The 27,328-nt window shown below is 41.1% G+C and overlaps 1 protein-coding gene across 2 annotated transcripts in view; it reads right to left on the bottom strand.

Annotated features, from left to right (window-relative positions):
* LOC118852104 (phosphatase and actin regulator 1) overlaps positions 1 to 27,328 on the bottom strand; it is a 250,220-nt gene that overhangs the window by 17,109 nt on the left and 205,783 nt on the right. For both annotated transcript variants that reach the window (XM_036761771.1, XM_036761763.1), the window contains 2 exons: positions 9,821 to 9,876; positions 1,777 to 1,838 (listed from right to left, as the gene is read on the bottom strand). In XM_036761771.1, the coding sequence (XP_036617666.1) occupies positions 1,777 to 1,838; positions 9,821 to 9,876 (118 nt within the window). The remainder of the gene's footprint in view (positions 1 to 1,776; positions 1,839 to 9,820; positions 9,877 to 27,328) is intronic.

The raw sequence follows: 27,328 nt of genomic DNA, 5'->3' as shown, positions 1-27,328 counted from the left end.
CAACTTGTTTTATTTGCTATGAAGGCCAAGGAAGGGGTGGAAGAGAACCCAGGGGAACCCAGAGAATCCAATCCAAGCCCCTACCTGGAAATAGTTTATGCTTGGTTAACACTTATGAGGTAAAGAGTAGAAATAATTCTCATCCCCATTTTAATGATTAGGAATCTTGAGTCTCCAAAAGGTTAAGTGATTTACAGAACAAGAGTTAGGGCTCAGCAGGTTGATTCAAACCCAAGTCCCCTGAATCTAGGCTCAGTTTTCTTTCTAGTATATACCACATTGCCTCTCCAACAAGGACTGACCTTTTGACAAGACAGCCAAGTAGTGTCCTACAGACTCATGAGATGGGGAATTACATTATACTATGTGAGGACAGCAAATATTTCCAAAGTCCTCACTTGAGAATCTGGCAGTAGATGATCTTCAAAACAATGGGTGAGAATTTAAAGGACTGAGGTCCTGTTTGAAGATCTTTCCACACATGTGATGCTGAGCAAGACACTTAATCTTTTGCAGGATGCATCTTCTCTGTCTGCTTAGCAGTGGTGATAGATGGCTTGGCACCATATGTTTGGGAAAGCACTTAGGAAGGTAAGATTTATAAACACAAATGATAATTTTTTTGGTAAAGATGATTTTCACAGGATCTCTAAACTGCCTTACTTGTATAATTTATAGATGAAAGTAAAGGTCCATTAATAAATATTTACTAATTTTAAAGGATCTGCTATCTCCAAGATTTGGATATTGGTTGTCTGAAAATGCTAATTGTAAAAGGCTAAGGATGTTGTATTTAATAATAATAATAAAAATAGCTGCCATTTATATGGCAATTCAAGGTTTACAAACTTTAAACGCTATCTCATTTTATCCTTATAGACAACTCCATAATGCAGGTGCTATTATTATCCTCACCTTACAGATGGGGAAATTGAGGCCGATAGAGATTAAGTGACTTGTTCAGGGTCATAGCTAAGTGGCTGAGGACGGATTTGAACTCAGGCTTCCTGACTCCAAGTCTGGCACTCTATGAAAGTGGTTTTTTATTTACTTCAGTGTTTCATAGATTCATTACTCTTGTCAATATCACCGAAGAACTAACCCAGAAAAACTCAATGAAGGGTCTTATTGTTAAGGAGATCACTCTGATGATTTTAAGAGGTTTTATAATTAGCACTTATATTTTTATAGGCATTGTAATACTTCAGTTGCCAAACTAATGAACTGAATGCTTTAAAAACTTCAGGTATTTTTTTGACCAATTGACTTAAATCGGGACCTTTGAAATTCCTTCCTTTGACTGAATAATCTCAATATTGTACTCTTTAATTCAGTCTGGATGGCAACATGTACATTTATCAGAAGGACAGGAAACGTCGTATCATAAAAATGGAGAAATCCACAGTCCCTGATTACAGGAGAATTCAGTTTTCTATCTAGATTGGTAGTTTTGAGAGACCCCCACTGTACTGGGTTAAGGCCATGACAGTGTGTTGAAAATTTCAAAATAGATTTTTAAAAAGTCACTTTAAAATAAAATGGGCAGGCAGTGTCGCATCCTCCAGGGGACTCAGAATCGCTAACCTAAAAAGTGGGGTGCAAGGTCTAGCCAGAAATGAGGGCTACCTATGTCACTGAGGTGGCATTGCAGGTTGCTGATGGAAAATGGCCGTCAAATGACCACTGAAGCAGTGCCATGGCCACATAGAGGGAGGAAAGGGGTGACCTGGTATCATCCATGAAGTCCTACAGGATTCTTAGTCAGGCCCCTCTTACCTTTCGGGTTAGCCTCCTCTTGATCTCTCGTTTTTCCTCTTGTTCTTCTTGTTCATTCCGAGCTGGAAGAGATATACAAGATTCCTTTGATTTTTTGTAAGTGACCAAAACAGAAGTGCATCATTGAAGTTTTTATTTACATATTTATTTCATATATACTACTCTTACAGGGTGCTTCACAGTCCATGAAAAAGTTCTTCTGAGAGCAGGATGGTGCCTGCCTCTAATCTCTTCTGGCTTTTCCCCTTTCTTTCATCATATCTGCTGGGAAGGCTTTCCAGATTGCCTGTGCTCATTCAATGTGGTCTAAACAGTACTTGCTGAACTTCTAACTGTGATTTCTTTATTTCTTTTGGTTACTAGTTCCCAGGCAATGAGGAAGTGTGTTAGCCTGGGTATCAGAGGATGAAAATAATCATGATGACAAGAAACACATGGAAAACTTTTGAGCAGGCTTTGGGGAAGAAGCAGGATACAGTTTTCTTCCTCCAGTGTGGCGGATGGTTTGCCTAATTGTCCAGCCAACCCATCCAGAGTTAGCTACAGCTTGTAGGTTCTGCTGCCTCACAGAGACAAGACTAGGGCTCATTATGATGTGGGTCTTTTCCCTTAACTCAGCAGGGGGGTACCTAAAGGGGACCACCTACTACAGAAAAAAAAAAGGCAAAGGCAAAAACTGAAGACTCCAGTGGAGGTCAGACAGGAGAAATTCCAGAAACTTCTACTTTCAGAAATTCTTAGAATTATCCAGATAACCAATGTAGTGTTTCTGGGCCCAAGCTGTTACATGGATGTATGCAATAGCATGTGGCTGTCTTCAGTCTCATATAAAGTGCCCCAATGAGCTCAGGAAATTAATTCTTGAACGTGCCACTGTAGGATCAGTGAGGTAGAAGGATTACTTACTCATTTTTTAAGAACCAGATGCAACATGGTTGAGGAAAGAAGGCCCAGGCTTGGAAGACAGCAAGCCTTGTCTCTATATCACTGAAGGCCTTTACTAAATCATCCTATCCTAGAAGTCAGTGCAGAACAGTGCTCTAAAGTCAGAAGACCTGGGATCAAATTCTACTTCAGAATTTGGGCAAATCCTTTAATTCCTGGGGCCTCAGTCTCCTCCCTTGTGAAATGAGGGGGTTGTGTCAGATGATTTCTGAGCTCCCTTCCAGTTCTAGCACTAAGTTCTATGATCATTTGGTATGCCCACAGTGAGATGCAGAAATAACAGGACAATGCTTCAGAGGGCCTAGCAAATATTAGGCGCTTAATAAGTACTTGTTGATTTGACAGACTGCTTCTTATTTATAGGATGTAAAACATGCATGAGGAACCTATGAGAGGGAGCAAAAACAAAATACTTATTTTTTCTCATTTGCATATGGAGAATAGGGCAGCTAGGAGGAGCAGTGGAGCCAGTGCTAGGCCTAGAGCCAGGAAGACCTCAGTTCAAATCTGGCCTCAGACATATACTAGTGGCACGACCCTGGGCAAGTCGCTTCACCTTGCTTACCTCAGTTTTCTCATCTGTAAAATGGGCTGGAGAAGGAAATGGCAAACCACTCCAGTATCTTTGCCAAGAAAACCCCAAATGGGGTCATGAAGAGTCAGACACAACTGAAAACAAATAAACAAATATGGAGGATGTGTGTGTGTGTGTGTGTGTGTGTGTGTATGTATGTATACACACGCATTCACAATGTGGGAGAAAGAAGGAGAGAGATATGTCAGAGTATCTAATCCAATCTCTCTATTTTATAGATGAGGAAAGTGCTGCACAGGAAGGTTAAGTCATTTGCCTAAGGATATACATGTCACAGTGATCCATAGAACTAAGATTTGAACCCAGGTCCTTTGACTCAAATCCACTACTCTTTCTACTATCCCAAACTGACTTGGTCAAGGCAACAAAGTTAGTGAGTAAAACCAGGAATAGAACCAAGTCACCACGATTACCAATGACATTTAGATTGATTGGATTCACCTCACAAGGAAGGGACAATTCCCTAACTGAATCCAATCTTACATGAAAACAGTAAGAGGCTGGTTGCCTGTATGATGTGATTTGAGGTATGTAATCAAAAGGCATATACCTCCCCGCCAAAAAAATTTTTTGACCAACCCGAATAATTACCAAACTGATTCTTTCCAACTAGTTTGATACCATGTTTAAAATGACCATTTTTAGGGATTATATTGGGTTCAAAGATTATTTCCTATGAGTCACCTTTCAAAATGTAATGTGCCTCTCAGAAAGAAAATACATTAAGCCACTACCAGTCATTAACATAACTTATCAGGTATGAATTATTATGTTGGAAATTAGGGATACTTCCCAAGGCAGGAGTGGCCTTTAAAGGTGAGACTCTGGAGAGATCAATGCTGAGTGAGGAAGAAGGACAGAAGAGGAGAGCTGTAGCCCTCTGACCTTCTAGGACAGCTCAAGCATGGATGGGGTGTCCCCTGAGGTGTTGGGGGTTTGGAGTGGGAGGAGGGAGAGCTTCTGAAAAGATACGGTGGACACATAAGAGCACTGGGTCCCTGGCCCCCTGGGCGTAGAGGTCATGGTCAAAGTCAAATTTCAAAGAATCACAGAATACTGGATACCTTAAAGATAATCTTGTCTAATCTTCTCATCTTACGAGTGAGAAAGAGGTCAAATGACTTGCTGAAGAGATCATAAGTAAGATAGGACTCAAGTCTCCTGATGTCCAGGCCACAGTGCCTTCACCAACCTTGCATTTTTGCTGAGGACTAACTAACCTTTAATGTTTCTAAGGGACAAACCTCAGGCTAGAAGTTAACTCCCTCTGCTTGCCACTGACCAGTGCCCAGAGGCTATGGGGTATACATTCCACGAATAGCACGGCGGGCTTGGGAAGAATGGCAGGCCCACTAATGAAGCTCCTGAAATAAAGGCCAAAAACCTTTACCTAGATTGCCTAAAGCCACCTCTCTAGATAAAAGCCTTTCTAAACAGGAGGAATGTAATAAATACAGAGGTTGTCATAGGGTGGGTCAATGACCTCACTATCATGGTCAGTATCAGTCCATTATGTGCTCATATACCTAGGATGCGACTGTATAAAAAGCAAGAGAAGGGGGTTTATTACTGAGCAGGTTGGGGCCGATCATTTAAAGGTTTGCTTAGGGCAGCCAGGTGGCACAGTGGATAAAGTGCTGGGCCTGGAGTCAAGAAGACCTCAGTTCAAATCTGGCCTCAGACACTTCCTAGCTGTGTGACCCTGGGCAAGTCACTTTACCCTGTTTGCCTCAGTTTCCTTATCCATAAAATGAGCTGCAGAAGGAAATAACCTCAAATGGGGTCAGGAAGAGTCAGACATGACTGAACAACAAGCAAACATATTGTCTCATTTGATCTCCATTAGCAGTCCCAGGAAGATTGGTCTATAGATAGTCTTAGCTCCACTTTCCTTTCTAAATAATGAAACTGAGGCTCAGAGAGGCTGTTGCTTGCCCAGGGTTCACAGGTTTAGATCTGAAAGAGACCCTAGAGGCCATCTAGCCCAATTCTCTCATTTTACAGGTGAGGAAACTGAGGTACAGAGCAAGATTAATTGATTTAGCTAAGGTGACACAACTAGGCTATGACCGTGAGGCAGGATTTAAATTTAGAACTTTCTAATTCCAACTCCCATTCTGGAAGTTCCAATTTAAGAGTTTTTGCTCTAAAACCAGATCATATTCCCTTTTTTCCCTCTCTTTTACCATAACAGTGATAGCCAACATTTATAGAACACTTTAAGGCTAATGAAGCGCTTTGTGTATATGCACTATCTCATTTAATCCTCACAACAATACTAGTATAAGTATTATTATCACCATTTTACAGATGGAGAAACTGAGACTCAGAGAAGTATAGTGGTGATTCCTAAGTTGTTGTTCAGTCATTTTTTTTCAGTTGTGTGTGACTATTGGTGACTCCATTTGGGGCTTTCTTGGTAAAGAGACTGGAGCGGTTTGCCATTTCCTTCTCCTGCCCATTTTACAGGTGAGGAAACTGAGGCAAACAGGATTAAGTGACTTGTTCAGGGTCACACAGCTAGTAAGTGCCTGAGGCAGGATTTGAACTTAGGAAGATGAGTCTTCCGACTCCAGGCCAGGCACTCTATCCACTGTGCCACCTAGCTGCCTCACTAAGAGCACACAAGTTAATATAGTAGCAGGGTCATTGCTCAAACCCCGTACTTTGGGTACTACCATCTAATTCCTTTTCTCCTTTGCTGTGTGGCCTAGGTCTAAGAGGATCCAAAGCATATAAAAACAACCATCATCACAAAATCTATCTGAAAGACCTAGAATTCTCTATATTTTAAAAAATGATCGATTAAAAAAATTCCTCCAGAATTTTGTCCCTTGTGGTTTGGGGTAAGTTTTAGAAAAGCTCTGAATTTTAGAAAATATAAAAGGAACAAGCCTTTTGAATTTTGTCAGGCATTGCTTGAGGTAGCGGGATTTTTAGGGGGAATAACATTTTAAGCTGTGGGTCAGGGAGCAGAGGAAAAAAAACAGTTAAAACAAATTCCCTTTTTTCTCGACCCCAGATTAGCTTAGTCTGTAGAAAAATCTCTGCCTCCTTCAGGAAAGGATGCTGCCCAAAGCCCAGCCTGTCAGGCTAGTCTACGTAAGAAATGTCTCAGATAGGTAATAAGCCTCAAAATCAGGAAGACAGACCCGGATCTGAGACCACTTACTAACTGTGGTATCACAGACAGGTCATTTAACCTCAGCATGCTTCCTAGATATGAATGACTTGCTGTCAAGCTGGGACTCAGAGGGGGCTATGGGATTTTCATCCCTTTTCCCAGACAGCTTTTCCATTGCTTCTGAAAGAGAATGCCTTCCAGGCTGCTGGACTTGGAGTCAGGAATACCAGGATTTGAATTCTACCTGAGACACTACCTGTGTGTGACTCTGGACAAGTCACTTCACATCTGCCAGACTCAGTTTCTTCACCTTTAAAATGAGGATAATGTGTCATGCTTTACCTCACAGGCCTGCGAGGGTCGAGTGAAATGACGCTTCATTCATCTTAACTTGCAGTATGTATGAATGCCAGGAGTTATTACTGTTGTCATGTGGAAAGTAAGCATTTCTATGAAGTTTGTCTCAGTCTGTCCAGAGGCAGCCATGACAAAGGTGAAAGAGAATTGTCTCCAGGGACAGAGGACGTAGGTTTAAATCTTGTCTCTGACAATACTTCAGTGACTTTGGCACAACCTTTAACGTCCTTGGGCTGTAGGCTCCTTATCTATAAGTTGAGATGCTTGCCCTTGATGGCCTCAGAGATCTCTCCTGACTCTACAATGCTCGGCTAGGCCCAGGTGGGAAAGCCTTACCACAGGGACACCCTCGTTGAACATATTTTACCGCAAACTCTTGAAATCTCAAAGTATGCACCAAAAGAGGAATACGGTCTTCAGATCTGGTGCTTCTTGGGGCCAAGGGAGAAGAAGAAGAAATGGGAAAATGAAGGTGGCTTGCTCATATTTGTGTCTGTTTGATTTCTGAGATAAGTGGGAGACCTCGAGCAGGTTCATAATTTCTTTGTCTTTTCCCATCTCCAGTTTTCACAATGACAAGTATTTAATGGATGAGAGAAGATCAGATGGGAGCTGAAGGGCCTGACATCATCTCGATGGAATTTTCCCCCTGACAATGAAAATCATTTAGAAAAGATTCCAATTTTCTCTTAGGAAATATTGCTTTTACCTCTTGCCTTCTGATTTCCCATTCAGAAAGAAACTTTCTAAGGGGACTCTTGAATACCAGGAAAATAGAAGCAACCCCCTTGCAGTGTGGGAAGCACTGAATGCATCTTTGGAATAAATGGAGAGGGAGGCAAGCAAGGGGTGGTGAGGAGAGAAATCACGTGGAAGGGTGTGAAAACATAGAAAACATAAGAATGAAACTTTGGGATAGAGTTAGTGTGAAAGATCTTTGTACTAGACTGTCCTCTCATCTTCCCATGCCTGCCCACCTCCAGGAACTCAGGACTGACCAAGTTATTTCATTGACGGCAAAAGTAAAATCAAAGAATTTGCCGTGTTAACGAGAGGGGGAACTCCCAGTTATTAAAATCGGAGGTTACATGTTCTCTCTCTCTCTATATATATATATAAACACACTCATATATGTAGAAGTGTGCATTTTTCTCTTTCCTAGAGAAAAAAATCAGAATGTATGAGAAAGATCATTAATAGCAAAGCTACAAAAAGTTTATATTCTTTTACTCTGCTTTCTGACCCGTGAGGTAGTTCTTTAAGCAATCAATATCAATACACACACATACTTTGCACACATCAATACATATATCTACAATTTATACATCCACATAATATATACTTATAAATGTATATATGCATGTATATATGTATGTGTGTATATTCACATATATACATACACATAAATACACACATACATAATACGTACATGCCCCTCCCTTCCCCCCCATATATGTATATAAATTTCCTTGGAGACCTATGAGACAATTCCTTGTCTCATATCTCTGTGGATAGATAATGAGCCTTGGACTCAGAAAGACAGACCTGGGTTTGAGCCCAGCTTCTGAGACGGTTACTAACTGTGGTGTTATAGACAAGTCCTTCAGACTCTCAGTGCCCATGGAAACTCTCTGAGAGTATAAATAACAGATGAATTGTTGATTTTCATTCATAAGGGAAGTTTCCATTCTTGGTGTTCTTTATATGGAAGGAACCACAAATTCAGATAAATGTATATATGTGCACATGTATATGTATGTATGTATGTATATATATGTATATGTACATATGCATATATATGTACAGTCTCAGTCACTATCACATGTACATATATGCTGTATATCCATATGGTATTCTGCATATGCATGTACATATGTAAATTTATTTATCTGACTTCTATTCATTTATTTACATATTTTATTTATTTTACATACTTTATATTTAAAATATAAATATCTTGTATTTAAATATAAATATTTATATTATTTTAAATATTTTATATTTACACATCTATACATATACACATTATATATCTAGATCATTCACAAATATAATCACATAGGAAGAGTCATGTGAATTGAGATAGCTTTGATGACAAAGAGATTGGCAGTAGTTGGTGTTAGGAAAGGGTGGAGGCAGAGACAAATTTTGATTTTCTAAATGTTCCTGATGCATTACTACAATAAAGGCTATTGGGTTTCATGAAGCAACTGCCTCCTTTATTTTTAGCAGTGTGCCTTTTTAAAAATATTTTAATATTAAGTGACTGTTCTCAATAAATCTTCACGTATTTCTTCGCTTGAACTAAAGTGCTTAATTATTTTTAAAATCCATTATTACAGAGAAAGTAGGGCTATTCCTGAGGTTCAGCAGCAAGCAAGAATAGCATAACCAAGTTGTGGGAATTTAAAGAAACAGAGAATAAGTACTTTCAGAACACACTTCTTAGGCTCCAATTTGAATGGTGAAAAGGACGAGAAATTTTATCTGCATCAAAGTTCCAATAAACTTTACTTTCTCTCAGTTGTTCAGCAGAACCAGCAGGTGGTTCCCTTATCTTGGTAATCAATATTCTTCTCTTATTTCTTTTTAGTCCGTTACTGATTTTTTCAAAGTGGCCCTCTAAAAACCAAAATTCCTTTGCTGATGATTTATTTTCCTCCTCTATTTTACATGGTATTTTTGGCCATGAGACCATAATTAAAACTACTGTGATAAGGTAATATTCACATTTTGTAAGGTTTAAGTGACGACAGCCATTGCTGACTTGTTATGTTTATTGGGAATCTGTCTTTGGTGTGCTCATCTTTAGTTTTCTCTTAATTTTGAGAATATTATTCACTACTGGCCCTACCTAGACAGAGGTGTACCTAGGAGAGAGGGAGAGAGAGAGAGAGGGAGAGAAAGAGAGAGGGAGAGAAAGACAGAGAGAGAGAGAGAGAGAGAGAGAGAGAGAGAGAGAGAGAGAGAGAAAAGTGGCTACAGCTACCCCCAAAGACCAGAGATCCTTAGAAGTCACTTACGTTTCAGAATGTTCCTTTGCTCCAATTCCTCAGCAGTCGGCCTCTGGCTCAGTCGCCTGCGGAAAAAATCCAGGAAAAGTTTTTGGACCATATCACATCCTTCTTGAATCGCTATTCTTCACTGACCCTTCTCCACACATGAAACAGGGGGTGTGGAGGATGAACTCGGTCCATCATGTGTTCTGAAGGGCTGAATCTCCCCGAGGACACTTTTCTTCTCAGTTCCTCTATTTCAAACCCCAGGAAAGGCACAGTGTGTTGTGTCATGGTAAAGCTGACCCTCCTCCTTCCTCCTTTCATTAGCCCCTCCTTCCCTGCTCCCTCCCCCCTCTTCTGCCTTCTAGGCAAGTTGAGTGAAACTTAGACTGGACACTTGTCTTCACAGAAATTTGCTTTCTCTCACTGCTGACCTCCCAACCAAGACTATCTATGACTTCTTTCCTCCCTCTCGATGATGTAGCCAATTTTGGGCCCTGTGCCCAGTTTTCTTAGTCCCCAGTTGAAACATAAAGAAACCCCCAGTCAATGGAGACTTAACAGGGCATGTCTCCACTACTTAGTACAATAGGCCTTCTTCTTCTTCTGGTCTCCACCCCACCACCACCAGTGCTTTATTAGACTGTGAGATGACAAAATGAACAGGATCGGAAATGACACTTTTGTGCCAGGCACATACTTTATTTTTTTTGCCTTAGCAAATAAAACATCACCAAGCGCCTTGGGTGGCATGACCTCAAGCCAGCAGAGAGAAGAGTAGGAAGAAAAATCTACACATAAGAACATGAGTATCAATGACTGGAATGAGAAATATGAACGGTACCCAAGGAGGTAACCACATACTTTCATTCTTATAAAAAGGCCCAGGAATGATAACACTTAACACAGTGCAAGTGGGCATTAATAGGGAGGCTTGTGTTTTCTGAAGCTTTTAGTGATTATGAAATAAGCCTGCAATTATCAAGAATTCTCCACTGCCCTTTGTGATGAAGTGTTTGTGAGGAGAAAGTTCTGGAAGGAATGCCAGGCTTCCCAGAGTCTTCCACTGGGATTTAGTGATGTGTTGTAATTAATGGAGTTCTTGACACACAAATGCTGTTAACTCCTACAGGTTATCAACTTCTACTGCTGGCAAGACTATTAGATCGGGGCTCTGGAAAGAGTTTCTGAAGAGAAACTTCAAGGTCTGAGGAATTCTAAAAATCTTTATCAATATCTCTGTCATCTCTATCTCTATCTCTATCTGATACCTCAGTACAGGTGCCTGGAGGCTGCCAGGGGACAAGGCAGTGTGGACAGGTGGACAGGTCTTATTAAACAGGAAAGACTGCAAATCTAGGCACAGTGATTGATTGTATGCTTGTTATTTGAAGACTACCTACATTCAAAGAGACTTGTAGTTGGGGTGTTGGGAGCAGTGATATATTGACTTTACACTACTGTAACCCATGGCTGTCAAGTAAGGCAAGAAGAGGAATGCTATTTGCACTAGTGAAGTCACACATCTTCACCTATTCTTACTTCTCTGGGTAATCAATCACTGCTTCTCAGTTTTAGTGATGTTAAGTCATGATCATCTTATTCAGAGATGCTGAAGAGAAAAGCAAAGGATAGGCTTAAAAGAAAGGATTTAGGTTAAATATAACAAAAAAAAAATCTGATTATAAAGGCTGTGACACCTGTTGTTAGCCACTGACTCATTTGGGTCTTTGTTTTCTTCATCTGTAAAATGGGAAGTTGGAAGTTCCTGTCTCTAAAATGTTATGATTCTATGATAAAAATCAAGGCGAGGGAGTAGAAAAATTGGATTTAGAACCCACATTTCTTGACTTTTTGCTTGGGATTCTTGTCTATTCCCTTCTCTAGTTTTCATCCTGGCTCCATTCCCCCAGTCCAACCTTGAACATGTCTTTTCCTTGTTTTCCCCCCTACACTTTATTTAAAACACAAATATGTCTTTCTTTGTAATGACTAATGGTTCAAATGATGCTGAACATGAAAATAACAGCTCGTATTTCCATAGAATTTTAAGATGGGCAGAGTGCAGAATACACACATGCATATGTAATATGTATACATGTATATAGTATAATACACATACCTGAGACGGTTCTAGGAAATGGGCAGAGATTCCAGATCTAAGCTGTACGAAGGGAGGGCTCCAGGGATCCTATCTCTATTAAACCAACTCCTGCTATTTGCAGATTTTTCAAGCAACTGAAATCATCCATGGTTTTGGGTGGTGCACAGACAAGGGTGTGAGGAGAAATCCATTTTTGGCTTGTGCCAAATATCTTACTGTGATTCCATTACCACATCTCCTTTCTGTGATAATCTTTTTATTATTTTCTCTTAAGGCTCATTTTGCTAGGGGTAGGGATAGGAGGGGCATAGAATCACTTATCTCCATTGGTGACAGTGGGGTACAACCAGGGGTCTTCTGGTAAATGTTTGACAACAACAACAAAAAAAATGCATGGCAGGACACGCTTTAAAATTTAATCTGCATCATTAACATTTTTTCCATCACTTTCTTAAATCTAAAAAAATCAACAAAACAATAAATCAAGCCCAGATTCATAGTGTTTAGTGAGTACCGAGGTATATATGCTGACACTGCAAATTTAACAATTTGCAAGCTGGTTGGAGCTGCCCCCATCAAGAAATTTTGGGTCATAAGCAAGGCAGTGTCAAGGAAAACATTTTCTGGTTCTGTTCTCCACTTGTTTCTTCATGATGTCCAGAAGAATTAAAGAATTCCCCCTCCCCTTTGTCTCAGAGTAATAATTTTGTTGATTACACAAGCATGTCTGATTAATACCATTAATAGTGGGGAAATGATTTCCATAAATCAGATGGTGCCTGCTCAGTATAAACCAATGCTAAATGATTCACATTAAAATCAATCTGGAAAATCACTTGTTTCCTGCTTTAAATGCTACTCAGTGTCATTCACCATAAGTGGCTTTTCTTTTTCAAATGGAATTTAAAATACAAACCTGACTTGTTTACTCTCGGCTTGGATGGTTTGGGCTGTACTAGAGATTGAGTGAATGAAACTCAGCCAACATATAATTAAGTACCTGCTATGGACAAAACACTGGGCTAAGTGCTAGGAGAAATACAAGGATCAAATTAGACATTGTTGTAGAAATGACTAAAGCACAAAATGGAACACTTTAGATCAATCAACAAGAGATATCAAGTGCTATATGAGCCCTATGGAAGGATTGCATCCAAAGGGAAGGATGAGAGTGGGGGCAGAGGACAGGGTGGTGGAAGGGCATTTGAGCTCAGTCTCAAAGGATGGTTAGAGTTTCAACAAGCAGAGACCTGGGAGGCAGAGTCAGTGATAGAGAGTGTTTCTGGCTCAGGGAATTATGAGAGCAAAGGTACATAATTCAGAAGGTACAGGGCTCTAATGAGGAAGTCTTTCATCTGGGATAAAACCCAATTGTGGAGTATATTCACCCTTTTCATTTCTGATACTAGTGATTAAATTTTCTTCCCTCTTTAAAAGAAAAAACAGTTAGTTTTTTTTCCTAAAATCAACTTCTAGTTTTATTTATTAATTCAATGTTTTTTCACTCATTTTTAGTAATCTCACCTTTAATTTTGAGGAGTTCCACTTTAGTTTAAGGAGTTTGAGTTTTTAGTTTGAGGAGGTCTAATTTAATTGGGAAGGGGAAGAGTGAATTTTAGAGATTCAGGATAGTTTTTCAAAGAAAAAGGACGCATTCCCCTCTAGCCCATGGAACTTGCTGCCATAGGGGATGGGAGGAAGGTGGGCACCAGAAGGGAAGTACTACTACAGTGGAATGCTGGGTGTGGTTGCATGAAGGAGATTGTAAAATAGCATTACGGGCCTTGAGAGCTGGGATGGCAGTTGCAATGGGGAGGGAGGAGATTACCTTGGATATTAGGCACAGGACATGTTTGGGGGATTCTGAATAATCGCTTTGGTTGGGGTATAGAGTACAAGGAGATAAGCATTAAAGGTTAGACTGGAACCAGAACACAGAAGGATTTAAAATCCAGGCAGAGGAGGTTGAAATGGGGGATCATTAAAGAGGTGTGTTCCTCGTCCCTCAGCTTTCCATCATGAAAAAATGAACTGAGAATAACAAAGTCTGGATATCTCTTCTTCAGCATAAAAGGACCAAGAGGAAAATGGAGAGACAATCTCCAGCTGGGAACACCAGATTGCTTATTGCCCGAATCCCAAATATAGCCAATATGGCAGCAGAATGGCTTAAACATAGATAGAACCTTTGGAGCCAGAAGGTGTTATCTCTGTAGATTACACCTATGCCCTACAAGTCACAAAATCCTTATAACCTCCCTGGTATGAGCACTCAACACTGTGGAAGATTAGTTTGATTGTACATGCTAATGATGTTTCTGCTTGTTTGACAACAGCAAGGTCACAGCTTTCACTGACACTTAACAACTGTTTCTGTTTTTGCTGTTCTGAATTTAAAGTTGGGTTCTCTGCTGCAGCATCAGGATGTGCCAGGAAGAAAAATGGAACTGAGTTGACTTTCTGCATATGAACGGCAGAGTGATATACATAGTGCCACCCTCACAGAAGCCATGGGTAGGAAAAGTCCCAAGAGGCTGCCTGAGTGTAACAGAAGCTGTTGCCCCCAAACAACTCACTTCACAGGGAGTAGAAGAGGTGTGATTTCCTAATGGAAATGACCCAGCCATTACCTACAACTGCTTTCAATTAAAGTCTGAGACCACCAGGAGTATGCAGGAAGAGATGACCCCAGAGGCAGAATTAGGAGCAATGGTGGAAGTGGTAGACAGGCAAATTTCAACAAAACCTTCCTAATAATTAGAGATGAATGAAAGTAGAGTGGAGAGCTTCAAGGGGTACTGGGTTCCCCTTCAATGTTGTTCAGTTGTGGCCAACTTTTCCTAACCCTGTGGACTATACTGTCCATGGGGTTTTCTTGGCAAAGATAGTGGAATGGTTCGCCACTTCCTTCTCCAGTGGCTTAAGGCAAACAGAGGTTAAAATGACTTGCCAGGGTCACACAGCTAGTAAGTGTCTGAGTCCAGGTTAGAACTCAGGTATTCTTGACTCCAGACTCAGTGCTCTATCCACTGACCCACCTAGCTGCCCCTTCAAATGAAGCTGGAGGACACTTCCTTGGATATGCTGCAGCAAGGATTAGGCATGGGTGAGACTAGGTGGTCTCTGAGCATTTAGATTCTCTGTGAAACTAAGCGTATAGTAACAAGTGTGAAGACAGGACTTTGTTCTGAATATCTAATAGGGACGGTTAACTTGGGATCCTTTGAGAAAGCTTAGAGTTTCCATGGCCAGAGGCACTATGAACTATATCTACAAGTGCCAGCCTTTCATTCATTTTTAGTAAGCCTTCTGTAAAATATTCTTTCTTTTCTTTCATTTCAAACTGTCTCCCCCATCCCCTGCTTTCATCTACTGTTAGCCCCTTGGACAAGACACACATTCAGCATGAGCAGATCTGCTATAGAATTCTGAAAGGAGTCTGGGGGCCATTGGGCTAAGGCCCCTCAGGGAGGGTGAGCAGCTGGTTGATTTTCTTTTGACTCCGGCTCTATGACCTTCTGCTTTTTTCTTTTTCCAAACTAAGCACACCATCTGTTTCATCTCTTTTCACATTGATACATACACCCCAGCTCCTTCCATCCATTTTGGTCATGAGCATCAACCCTTATCCTCAACAAACTTTTTGCTTTAGCCATCATCAAACAGCCAGATATTTCCAACTCTCTATTCAATCTCTCTAGATCAAGCTCAAAAGACCTGAAATTGAACTTAGCTTCTTTCCTTAGAAACCCACTACTCTTCTTGACTTCCCTGTTTCTGATAATGGTGCCGCAATTCTGTTCCCACGGTTTATAAACCTTAGAGGTACATTAGATTCTTCTTTTTCCTTCAGCCTGCATGACTAATCTGTCAGTTCCATCTCCTTGAGATCTCTCCCATTTCTTCCCTCTTTACCTTTCTCATTGTCACCATACTCATTCAGGCTCTCAGTATCCCTTACTACCAGATTATTGCAACAGCCTCCTAACTTGTCACTTGGTCACCAGTCTCTCTCTCTCTCCTAATCCATCCTTCACTCTGTTGCCAAATTAATTTTTCAATTACATATCTGAGATCACATCACTCTAATAATAACATCAATGGCCCCATATTTCTTGCTGAAAAAACAACCAAACCTATAATTTGGACTATCAAAGTAGTCACATTTAGGCTTTAATCTATCTCTGCCTAAAATGCCCTTCACTGCCGCCTTCCCTCTCTCCCATCTCTGGGTTAAAATCTTACCTCTCTTTCAAGTTCCCGCTCAATTGCTACTTCCTCCATGAAGTCTTCCCTCTAGAACAGTGGTTCTTAAGCTACTTTTTGTGTCCTGGACCCCTTGGACAGTCTGATGAAGTCTATCGAATCCTTCTCAGAATAGTTTATTTTTAAGTTCATAGTTTAAGGAAATGCTGTATTTCAGTTGAGGTTAGTGAAAATTGAAAAAAAAAAAACCACGTATTTTTCCCTCATCCAAGTTCATGAACCCCCTGAAATCTATCCCACCAAGAAGTCTGTGGACTACAGCTTAAGAACCCCTGCCTAGGATGGAAGTGAATTTCTCTCTCCTATGAATTCTCATCATATCTCATTCACAATTTTTCTATGCACCTCTCAGATTTCGTTTTATAGTTTAGTAATTTGTGTAGGTCTTCGTTCTAGTTTTAGAGTTTCAAGCCCTTCAGGGGAAAGAAAACTTGTTATTCACATTTGTGTCTTCACTGGTAGCTAGCACATTGCCTGGTCCTCAGTAATATATAGTTGTCAAGTAGATAAATGAATGGACTAGCATTTAGAACATCTAGGATTTAGTACCACATCTGTTTCCAACTAGGTATATGACCTTAGAGAAGTTGCTCTAGGCAACCTCTCTAGGCCTGAGTTTTCTGATATACAAAATAGATATATTCATCCCAAAGGGTTATTATCGTTATGCTGATGAGATAATTGCCACAAACAGTACTTTGTACTTTAAAAAAAAAAGAATACAAAAACAAAACAAAACAAAAAAGCATAAAGTGTCACATAGTCATTTAGCAATGTGGGAAAAAATCACTCTCCTCAAATTAGATAGTAGGCAATTCCTAAGTGGAAACCTTTCCTTGGCCTTGCCCACTGAGAAGGTGGGTCAGGGTTGTGATCTGCACTGCTGGAAGAATATTCACCCAAGGGAAATCCCAGACCCACCAAACGATGAATTGTACAATTTGGCAAAATAGGCAGCTGGCGTGTGCATCTGTTGGACATAGCAACTTTCTTCCCAGAGGGTCAAGATGCTTTTTAAATTAGCTTCCTTCATTCGACTTCATTGTGCTCTTTTGAGTCAGAGCTTCATCAGCTTTGGAGGCCAGTGAGTCGGAACAGAATATACATCTTCCTGATCTTGCTGTCATTTTCACTTATTTCTTAAAGGTATAGTTACAAATTGGAAGTATTAAGTGGTCACAGATTGGGGCAAGAAATGGAATATAATGAACAAAATCAATGCCGTGAAACGTTGAGGCCATGGGAGAGGTTCCCTTGTGGTGGGAATAGTGCTGGGCATTCTGAGGCTATTCAACTAGTTTAGTGGGGAAACATTTATTAAATGCCTACTGTGTACAAGACACCGTGACAGGTACTGAAATGGAGACGTTAAATGAATAAGACACGGTCCCTGTTCTCCAGAACCTTATCAGTGTAGCAGAGGAGAAAATTTATCTGTATTTCTATTTCTAGGTTTTTGCTTTTTTTTGGTGGGATAGGATCTCTGATTTCATCAGTGAAGGAACTCCCAGTGAGGAACTCCCTCTACTAATAAAGATAGCACCTACTATGTAACTTCAAGGAGAAAGTAAACGACCTGCCCAGGGCTGGATTTGAACCCAGGCCTGCCTGATGCTAAGTCCAGCTTTTTATGTGTTATGTTAGGCTGCCTCACATTTGCCTCTTTTATATCTATATCTATTTGACAAGTATCGTGTGCATCTCTTTATATTGATATGTAAACCTAGAATACAAGGAAGACTATTCTGATGATATTTTTTTTACTTCAGTTACTGAGAGGAAGAGAAACAGCTCAGACAATACTGTCATTTGCGGGCAGCTATGTGCCTTTCTGGATAGAATGCTGGGACTGGGCGTAAGGAAGACTCCAGCTTTGATTCTCGTCTCACTTAAAAGCTATGTGACTAATCATTTAATTTCTCGCAGCCTCAGTTTTCTTATCCATAAAATGGGGACAATTTGGGAAGCTAAGAGGCATGGTGAATAGAGTGTTACACCTAGAGTCAGGAAGACCTGAGTTCAAATCCAGACTCAGACATTTACTAGCTATGTGACCCTGGGTAAGCCACTTAACTTCTGTTGGCCTCAGTTTCCTCATCCGTAAAATGAGGATAATTATAGTGCCTCCCTCCCATGGTGGTTGTGAGGATTAAATGAGATAAAAATTGTAAAGTGCTTAGCACAGTGCTTGGCACATAGTGAGTGCTATAGAAATGTTAGCTGTTATAATAATAGATAATAATAATACCTTAGAGGGTTGTTGTAAGGATCAAATGAGGTAATATTTGTAAGGTGCTTTATAAACCTTGAAAGTCATTGTGGTTCAGTCTTTTTTAAAATCATGTTTGATTCTTTGGGGCTTTTTTGGCAAAGATACTAGAGTGGTTTGCCATTTCCTTCTCCAGCTCATTTTACAGATGAGGAAATGGAGGCAAATGGGATTAAGTGACTTGCCTAGGGTCACACAGCAGTCTGAGGTCAAATTTGAACTCAGGTCTTACTAACTCTAGGCCCGGTGCTCTGACCATTACGCCACCTAGCTGTCTGCTGAAAGTTATATAATAATATACAACGTTCAGATATTAACCTTCCCTCTTGATTTCTTATTTTCTGAAACTTGAATGCTTCACATTTAAAAAAAAAACAAAATCATTTGCTCTGGATGGAAAATGTGAGCACAAAATAAGTGAATTTGAACAGGCAGGTCTGAGTGCATATGCAAGAGATAAAGGGTGAGAGAGGTATGAGTTTCACCTTCAAGAGAAAGAAACTGGTTTGCCAATTCCCTCACCTGAGACAGTGGGGGGACCATCACGGGTTACAGCGGACAATTTGGCCAGCCTTACTTGAGGTCACTCGGTCTTTGTTTGTAATTCTTAGAGGAGCATTTCTGTCTTTGCTGAGCTTCTTAGATAGGACAGCTTTTAGATCTCAGAATCACCTCACATGCAGACAGATATTCAGAGCTTCCCCTCCCAGCGATCACTGGTTGCAAATGACCTATGGAAGCAATGCTGGTCATCACGTGCTTGGATTGTTGGATTGCAGCCAGACTATGTGTTCTTTACATACAGCATTGTCAATGGTCTCTGTGGCTGACAGAACTGATAAAGGACACTTAGGGAATAATAAGAGAAAGGAATGGCAAACACTCCAGTATCTTTATCAAGAAAATCCCATGGACAGAGGTCCATGGGCTCACCAAGAGCTGGACTGGACTGAAATGACTGAGCAGCAGCAGCAGCAACCCCACCACCACATCAGTGCAGAGCGGTGGTATCAAACAGAATTGGAAACACGGGTACTGTATGGAACACTGTAGGGAAGGATCCCTGTAGGCTACATATTAAATAGAAAATGATGTATTACCATTATCTGTGTTCTATTGTGTTTTATTTATTAAATATTTCCCAATTACAGTTTAATTGGCTCAGCCCTGCCTCGCAGCAATGTGGGCCAGCTGACTGAATGTTTGATGCCTCTGATGTAGAGAACCACAAGCATGATTTCTGGGCGGTAAAATCAACATGAGGCGCCAAGCCCTGAACTAAAGTGAACAAAACTGAATTCCCACTGACCCACAATGATTTTGTTCTCCAAACCACCTCCTCCTAGTAATACAAGGAAACACCCTGGAAAATTTCCTAATATCAAGCCATTAATTTGTGACAGTCACTGTATAGATAACTAGAAAAAATATTTTAGAAGTCTGAAGCATTAATATTCCAGAAGATTGAGAGCCAATAAGAAGAAAACAATAGCCGAGGGACAAGAGAATTGCCTGAACCGAGTTTCTCTTTTTCTCAATGACTAAAGCAGAGAATTCTTAGAATAACACAATTCTCTGACCTTTAAGATTGGTGGATGTCTTCAAGCCTAAGGCACATCTGAGGCTCCCCAGCAAAGTTGCGGTGATATGATTCTGAGATAGGGCTAAAATGCCAGTGTTGCTTTGAACCATATCCACATAACATAAGAAGAAACTGTGATTCTTCTTGCAATTTTCTATCTCCCATTGAAAAAAGCATTTTCTATGCTTTGAGGTTAGTAAGCAATTAGCCACCTAAAATTTAATATTCTCTGTTAAGATTTTTCAATATTTTTTTTAAAGCTCTGATCAACTGTAGTTTAGCTGTAATTTCTTAGATTTTCCCACCCACTTGGTGCACTAATTACAGGGTTGCTATGGAATGCAGTCATGTTCTTTTAATGGCAGCATTCCACTGAAATGTTTTCATTTCAATGAAACCCCTAAAGATATCATGGGGCAGGGCCAAGGTGGTGGTATTATTCTTAATGTACTTATCATATTAGTAAGACATTGCTTAAGTAGACAAGGGAACTAAGAAGCCATCTAAAACACCCATCTCCCTCTTATTTTATAGAGTGAGTGAACTGAAGCCCAGGGAGGCTTAGTGATTTACCCAAATTCAATTAGATTACATCCAATAAATATTAATTAAGCACCCATTGTATGCCAGGCACTGTGCCACCAGGTAGGAAGCATTTGAAGGTGAGATTTGAATCCATGTCCTCTAACTCCAGATCCCACAGGCTTTCTCCACTGTACCATGTAGATATTATATTTTGGGATGGTTCTAGGGGTATGCTGGAGTCAGCTCACAGAGCCAACAGTTAAATATTCAATACAAGCACTTACACCTTAGAACTCAGCAAATGTTACAAATCAGGGCTTGATTTATTGTGTTGTTGATTGCAGACTTAAGAAAGTGATGGAGAAAACTTAAGATTAAATTTAATAGCATATTGTGAATACATTGTTTTTTCTTGGAGAGTTGGCTGTTGAGTGTTTCCCAGCACACTATTGGATGGTTCTGTCAATATGTATAAGATTACCTTCCATCTGCATTAAATTTACCTTGTACGCACTCAGTTATTTGTATGGTCGCTTCCCCTTTAAAATATGAGCCACCCTCGAGAGTAAGGACCATGCTCTTGCCTTTCCTTGTATCCCCAGCACTTAGCATAATGATGGCACAGAGTAAATGCTTAAGCAAATGCCTGATGACTGAACTGTTGATATATTGTGGACCTGCTTCACTATTTTCTCTTTATCCTTCATTCTGTAACCCATTTTTTTGGGGGGGGAGGTAATATAAGTTAAGTGACTTGCCCAAGATTACACAATTGGTAAATATCTGAGGCTGGATTTGAACTCAGGTCCTCCTGACTCCAGGGCTTGTGCTCTGTCCATTGCACCACCCAGCTACCCTGCATCACTTCTTAAGAATTAATATTTAGGGACCATTTGGCCTTTATATTCTTGGAGTTTTGCCTTCACTATCTGGGGGTCTCCGTAATCTGCTTAGAACAACATTATCACTTCTACTTTGTTCTTGTTCAGTCATCTTCAGTCGTGTCCAACTCTTTGTGACCCCACTTGGGGTTTTCTGGGCAAAGGTGCTGGAGTGGTTTGCAATTTCCTTCTCCAGCCCATTTAACAGATGAGGAAACTGAGGCAAACAGGGTGAAGTGACTTACTCAGGGTCACACAGCTAGTGAGTGTATGAGTCTGGATTTGAATTTGGGGCTTCTTGACTCCGGGTCCAGTGCTCTATCTGCTATACCACCTAGCTGCCCCTTTCTTACACACACACACAATGTCGACATTTTATGTTATGAGGGTGCCATTCTTCTGCATAACTCCAGATCCATCCTTAGTGTGATTCATTGCAATGGTAGCCATGAGGTCCATACTGCATACTTACTCAAAGCCTGTGATTTGTGTTGGCTCAATAAATGGGACCTACTTAAAGTCACTTGAGAAGCAGTCAAGTTGGACACTGGTTCCAGCCCGCTTATCATCTTCTTCTTCTTAATTTCCCCTCCCCCCCCCCGCCTTTCCCCTCTTCCCAAAGTTAAATATGGGCCTCGGCTTTCTACCATTAGGAAATGGAGAATTTTTGTTAGGAATATGTTAGAAATGGGCCTTTACTGGCTAACCATAGAAGTGCCACGTTTCAATCTCTCTTTGACAATCTGAGGGAATATACACGCTAAGATTACCTACCATGGGAGGGACTTTGGAGGGCAGAAACTGAAATAGAAACTGTAATCTCTACTTCCTTATCCCTACCCCCTTCAGCAATACCGGTCTTTTGTCTCAGCAACCTCTCTCACATCACCTTCCTGCATGTAGTAAAAATCGAAGAATCTGAGTTGGCTGCTCATTAAGGCTACTTGGCATAACCCAGGAGTGGGGAACTTGTGGTCTCGAGGCCGGGAGTTCCTCACCTCTGGCCTAACCTGAACAAGAATCCTCTCTACAACATGCTCAACAGGTGGTCTTCCAGCTTTTGCTCAAAGAGCTCTTGGAAAAGGGACCCACTACTTCTCAAGGCAGGGCAGAACTGAAGGTGGGAGCTTAGAAAAAAGCCACAACTCTCCTTGGTTTCCAAGCAGGGCTGCTTAGGAGGAACATTTTTGTAAACATTTAAGTAGAGATGTCTTTTGACAGATTCCTTTGAAAAGTTTTTTGTATGTCACATCGAAGAATACCTTCTCCACCTCCAGTTCCTCCCTCCACCCACAATATTTAGTATTCTGCTTCTAATTTGAATACAAATGTGCTCCAGACCAAGTAAATGAATACTTCGCTATCCTAATCAAAATCTATATGCCAATCAGGGCCTGAAAATCCCTACATAAAATATACTTTCTAAATAGTAGAGAACAAAGGAAAAAGCCGGATATTTCTGCTTTCTTCTAACTTTTATAAGCTTCTAGGTAGCCCAGTCTTTAGAGAAATGATCTCTACACCTCACAAAGTGGCACATCTCAGCTTTCTAATGAGACTTGGCCAGATAAAATTATTTTGTTTTCACTTTTGTTTTTTTAAGATGTTACAGACTTTACACAGTCAAGGATCCGTAGGTACATTACAGGGAAGAAGGGAGAAAAAAGAAGGAAGGTAAGGACAAGGAGATGGAAAGGTGGGGTATTGCATTTGCTTTGCATTGATATGGGACCTAGCAACTTCCAATTTTTGTTATCCTGTTCATGAACAAAATGAGTGAAGTTGATGACACATTTGTCTGCGTTGTCTACTGTACTGAATTTGTAAATTCTTGGACAGAGGAGATTGTATCTATTCTTAAATGCCTAAAACACGGTGGATATGCAATAAATACTTGACCAAATAATGGACTGGTCTCAATGAACATTAGTTCATATTCTTTCTGTCTGCCTGCCTCTCTCCCTCAGTCTCTCTTGTTTTTAGTCCTTCCCATTTACTTTACATCACACACACACACACACACACACACACACACACACACACACCCCAATAGGCCAATGGGGATGGCAAGCAGCTGCTCAACACTGAAATACATTAGAAGACATTTATAGGGGGCAACTTGGAAAAGCAGCATGTTCCCATGTCATTATGTCTTATTCGAAGTAGCAGCATAATCAGATTCCCCTGCCTTCTCCCATCAGCATCTTAGAGGACATGAGCTGATGGTACAATCCTACCATGCTAAACAAAGGCCAGCTTCCTTAACCCTTGTCCTGAAATAGCTTTCTCAGCATCGTGACCATGTAGCTCTCTCCTGTGATATTAATCTGGAGGTGAGCTTGTTTGGATGTGGAGAATCCTTAATAGTACAAGACGGAGACACAAAGGCATTTTCTGCAGAGGAGAACAACAAACAGCAAAGTTTTTGGAAGCAGATTTAGTTTGGTTACCCCCACTAATTGAGCATAGGCACCTCAAGCTTGTTGTTTTGTCATTATTTTTAGGCCTTTGTTGAGAACCATGACATCAGAAAGGTGATGCCGTGATATGCAAGTTAATTGGACTGAAGTGAGGGAGGGCTGTGCAAAGTCACAAGCTTCACTTTCTCCTCTGGAACCATCGATCAGGAGTACTGGAAATAGCCCAGGATGCAGTGGCCTTTTCAAACTAAGGTCTTCAACAAGTCTCAGTTTGACTGAGGGACAGCATATTCAGTGCTTAAGGCTTAATAAGAAATGAGGGAGAGAATGGCTTCTGTACCTAATCCTCCCCCCCCCCCCCCCCCCCCCGCAAAAACCCAAAATTGATCTGTGAGGTTGTACTCTTAGGGATTCTGGCCAAAACAGAAACATTTGCCATTTACATTCATTTTGGGTCAATCAGGGCTCAAACTCATCTGCGTGCATGGGTGATGGGTGTTTTGTGTGTGTGTGTGAGAAGGGGGGTGGGGAGAGAGACAGAGACAGAGAGAGCACCATGTGACTCAACTGGCTGCTTCCAGTTTGGCAGCCAGAAGGCCACTCCTTTTCTACTTACCGAGGTTGTGGTTTGTTCAGGGAGATGATGATGTAATGTGTAAGTGTACAGGATTTAGGTGAAAGAGGGATGTGCAGAGGCCCCAGCTTCACTTTCTCCCCCAGAGCTATCTGATCCCAGTAGTCAGACATGGATCCTGAGGACTGCAGATATCCCAAGATGCAATGGGAGTCCTTGACCTTTTAAAGCTAAAGTCTTTAACAAGTCTCTTGTTGACTGAGGCAACGCCCATTCAGTGATTAAGGCTTTTTGATCTCAAACAATATATCCAGAACAGAACTCATTATCTTGCCCACTAAACTGTCCCTTCTTCCTGATTTTCCCATTACTCTCAAGGGCTTTGCCATTCCCTCCGTCACCCATGCTTGCGGCCTCAGCGTCATTTCATTTCTTCACTCACACGTCCAGTCTGTTTTCAAATCTTGCTGTTTTTACCCTCACAACTTCTCATCCATGTCTCCTCTCCACTAACACAGCCACTACCCATGTATAGGCCTTCATCATCTCTCCCTCAGACTACTGCAATGGTTTCTATTTGGTCTTCCTGCCTCAAGTCTTTCTCCACTCAAATCCATCATTCGCTTCAGCTGCCAGATTTTTTTTTTCCCTAAATCCCAGTCCGCCTATGTTACTCCCACTACTCAGTAAACTCCAGGGGCCCCCTATTATCTCCAGGATCAAACGTAAAATCCTCTGTTTGGCATTTAAAACCCTTCACAACCTGGCCCCTTTCTAGCCCTGTACTCTACTTGCCTTCTGATGGGGTGATGAGACCTGGACCCCAATAAGTAAAAGACCGTGCCTTGAAAGCAACGCAGTCCCTGAATTTCTCAGTACAGTGCGGCAGCTCAGCCTCCACCCAAGGCATCTGACCCACCCCACCTAGATCACCTAATTAGCCTACCGGACATTCCTTTCACCTGGCCTACTCAGAGTACTTACTACTCCTTAGTCCCACCCAGATCCCATGGTCTCATTTGTATATAGCATCAGCCTCTTCTTCATTAGTCTGCAGGCTCACTGGGAACTTCACCCACTTCTATTGGTGGTACAATAAAATTTACCACGTTGAGTTCCTGCCAGGCAATTCCACCTGGTACCCTGATATTCTTGGGATTCCCAGCAACCCCAAACCACATCACTTCCATGAACTCTTACTTGCCTTTAGTCATATCAGCCTCCTTGTCATTATTCATTCACAACTCTCCAGATTTCCCTTCCCTTCTACTTACTGTCCCCAAAGTCAGGAATCTCTCCTTTCCTCACCTCCACCTTCCAGCTGGTCGTGACCTTCAAGTCCCAGCTGAGATCTTACTTTCTTCAGGGGAACTTTTCGAGTTTCGCTTCTTTTCCCCCAGTTCACCTCTGATGTGACCTTCTATACATCATGTACTTCTCTTGCATATACATACTCATTTGTTTTGTTTCCCTCATTAGAACATGAGTTTCTAGCAAACAGGCACCATGATTGGCATTTCTTTATCTCTCCAGGATTAACACTGAGCCTTAGTAAATTCTTAATAAATGCTTGTTGTCTGATAGAGTTACCAATAGCGCAGGAGTGTTCTTAGCTATCTGATTTCTCCAAATAGAAGATGAACATTCGTGAGTTCTTAAAAATAAAACCTCAAAGCCCCCCAAACATGCAAAAAGGAGGAAAAAAAATGCTTTCTCCACAAAGCAAATGTTGTCTTTTTATTAGCAAATTGAGAATTTTGTATGTTTGAAGCTGTGCGTAAGCCTGCTCCCCTATGTCTTCGTTGCAACAATTTGGCTAGCAGCTGTTGCTGGGGCTGAAAGACCAACACAAGGCCAACAACAAGAATGCTCCCAGCACAGATTTTTTTGATCTGCTTTACTAAGAAAAGCAAAGTTGAGGGGTTAACAATCTTATTTCAATCCAACATACAGGTTGGAAAAGTGGTAGAGCCTCCTCCCAGTACCCTGTCCTCCAGCCTTCTGGGATGTCTTGGGGCAGGCCTATTTGGCTAACTCTTAATAAACTTTATCTTTTCCCTTGGCTGAGAAAGCTTGAGTCAAATTCTTTCGGCAGGACCCGGTGTGTCGGTACTTTGGGGTGTCGCGCATCTCTCACCCCAAACCCTCATCAAGCTCAGGGGAACAAGCCAGCACCCTGAACTTCAGAGCAAATACAAATTACAAACATACATTATAAACAGAACAAATACAATTCATAGTTACCAAGAAACCAACATCTGAGTTCAGGAGATGGGGAGCTCATAACAACAGCTGGCCCAGCCAGTCCTCCTGTGGCTCAGAGCCCCAAGCAAATAGCTCTGTTCTCTCTTTATACACTCTTTAGCCATCATCAAATGTCATCTGAGTGACCAGAACTTAGGAAAATTGGCTCTGGTCTTAGCAACTCCCCTTAGGACCAGGCTTAGCACCTAGTAGATGGTACTAGGTGCTAAGTACTAGGTACTTAGTACCTAGTAAGGCTCAATCAAAGACACTTAATTTTATCATTCTAAAACAGTAAAAATGTCCCACCTTAATTGATATTACAGTCTTCTACCTCCTCACTGGGAATGTGACCAGCTGATGAAGATTACATCTGCTATTTCTGTTCTTTTAATGTCATACATGTCATTTACCCTTTGGTTAGTAACTCTGATTGGCTTCTTCTAAAACCTGTTGGTGGATCTTTGCCGTTTGGTTGTTTCAGTCACGTCTGACTTTTCATGACACCATTTGTGGTTTTCTTGGCAAAGACACTGGAATGGTTTGCCATTTCCTTCTCCAGCTCATTTTACAGATGAGGAAACTGAGGTAAACTGGATGAAGCAACTTGCCCAGGGTCAAGTGTCTGAGGCCAGATTTGAAATCAGATTTTCCCGACTCCAGGGCC

This window comes from Trichosurus vulpecula, chromosome 1 (assembly GCF_011100635.1).
Source record: "Trichosurus vulpecula isolate mTriVul1 chromosome 1, mTriVul1.pri, whole genome shotgun sequence".
Lineage (NCBI taxonomy): Eukaryota > Metazoa > Chordata > Mammalia > Diprotodontia > Phalangeridae > Trichosurus > Trichosurus vulpecula.
Note: the sequence above shows the minus strand (reverse complement) of the source record. Positions and strands in the feature narration are given on the sequence as shown.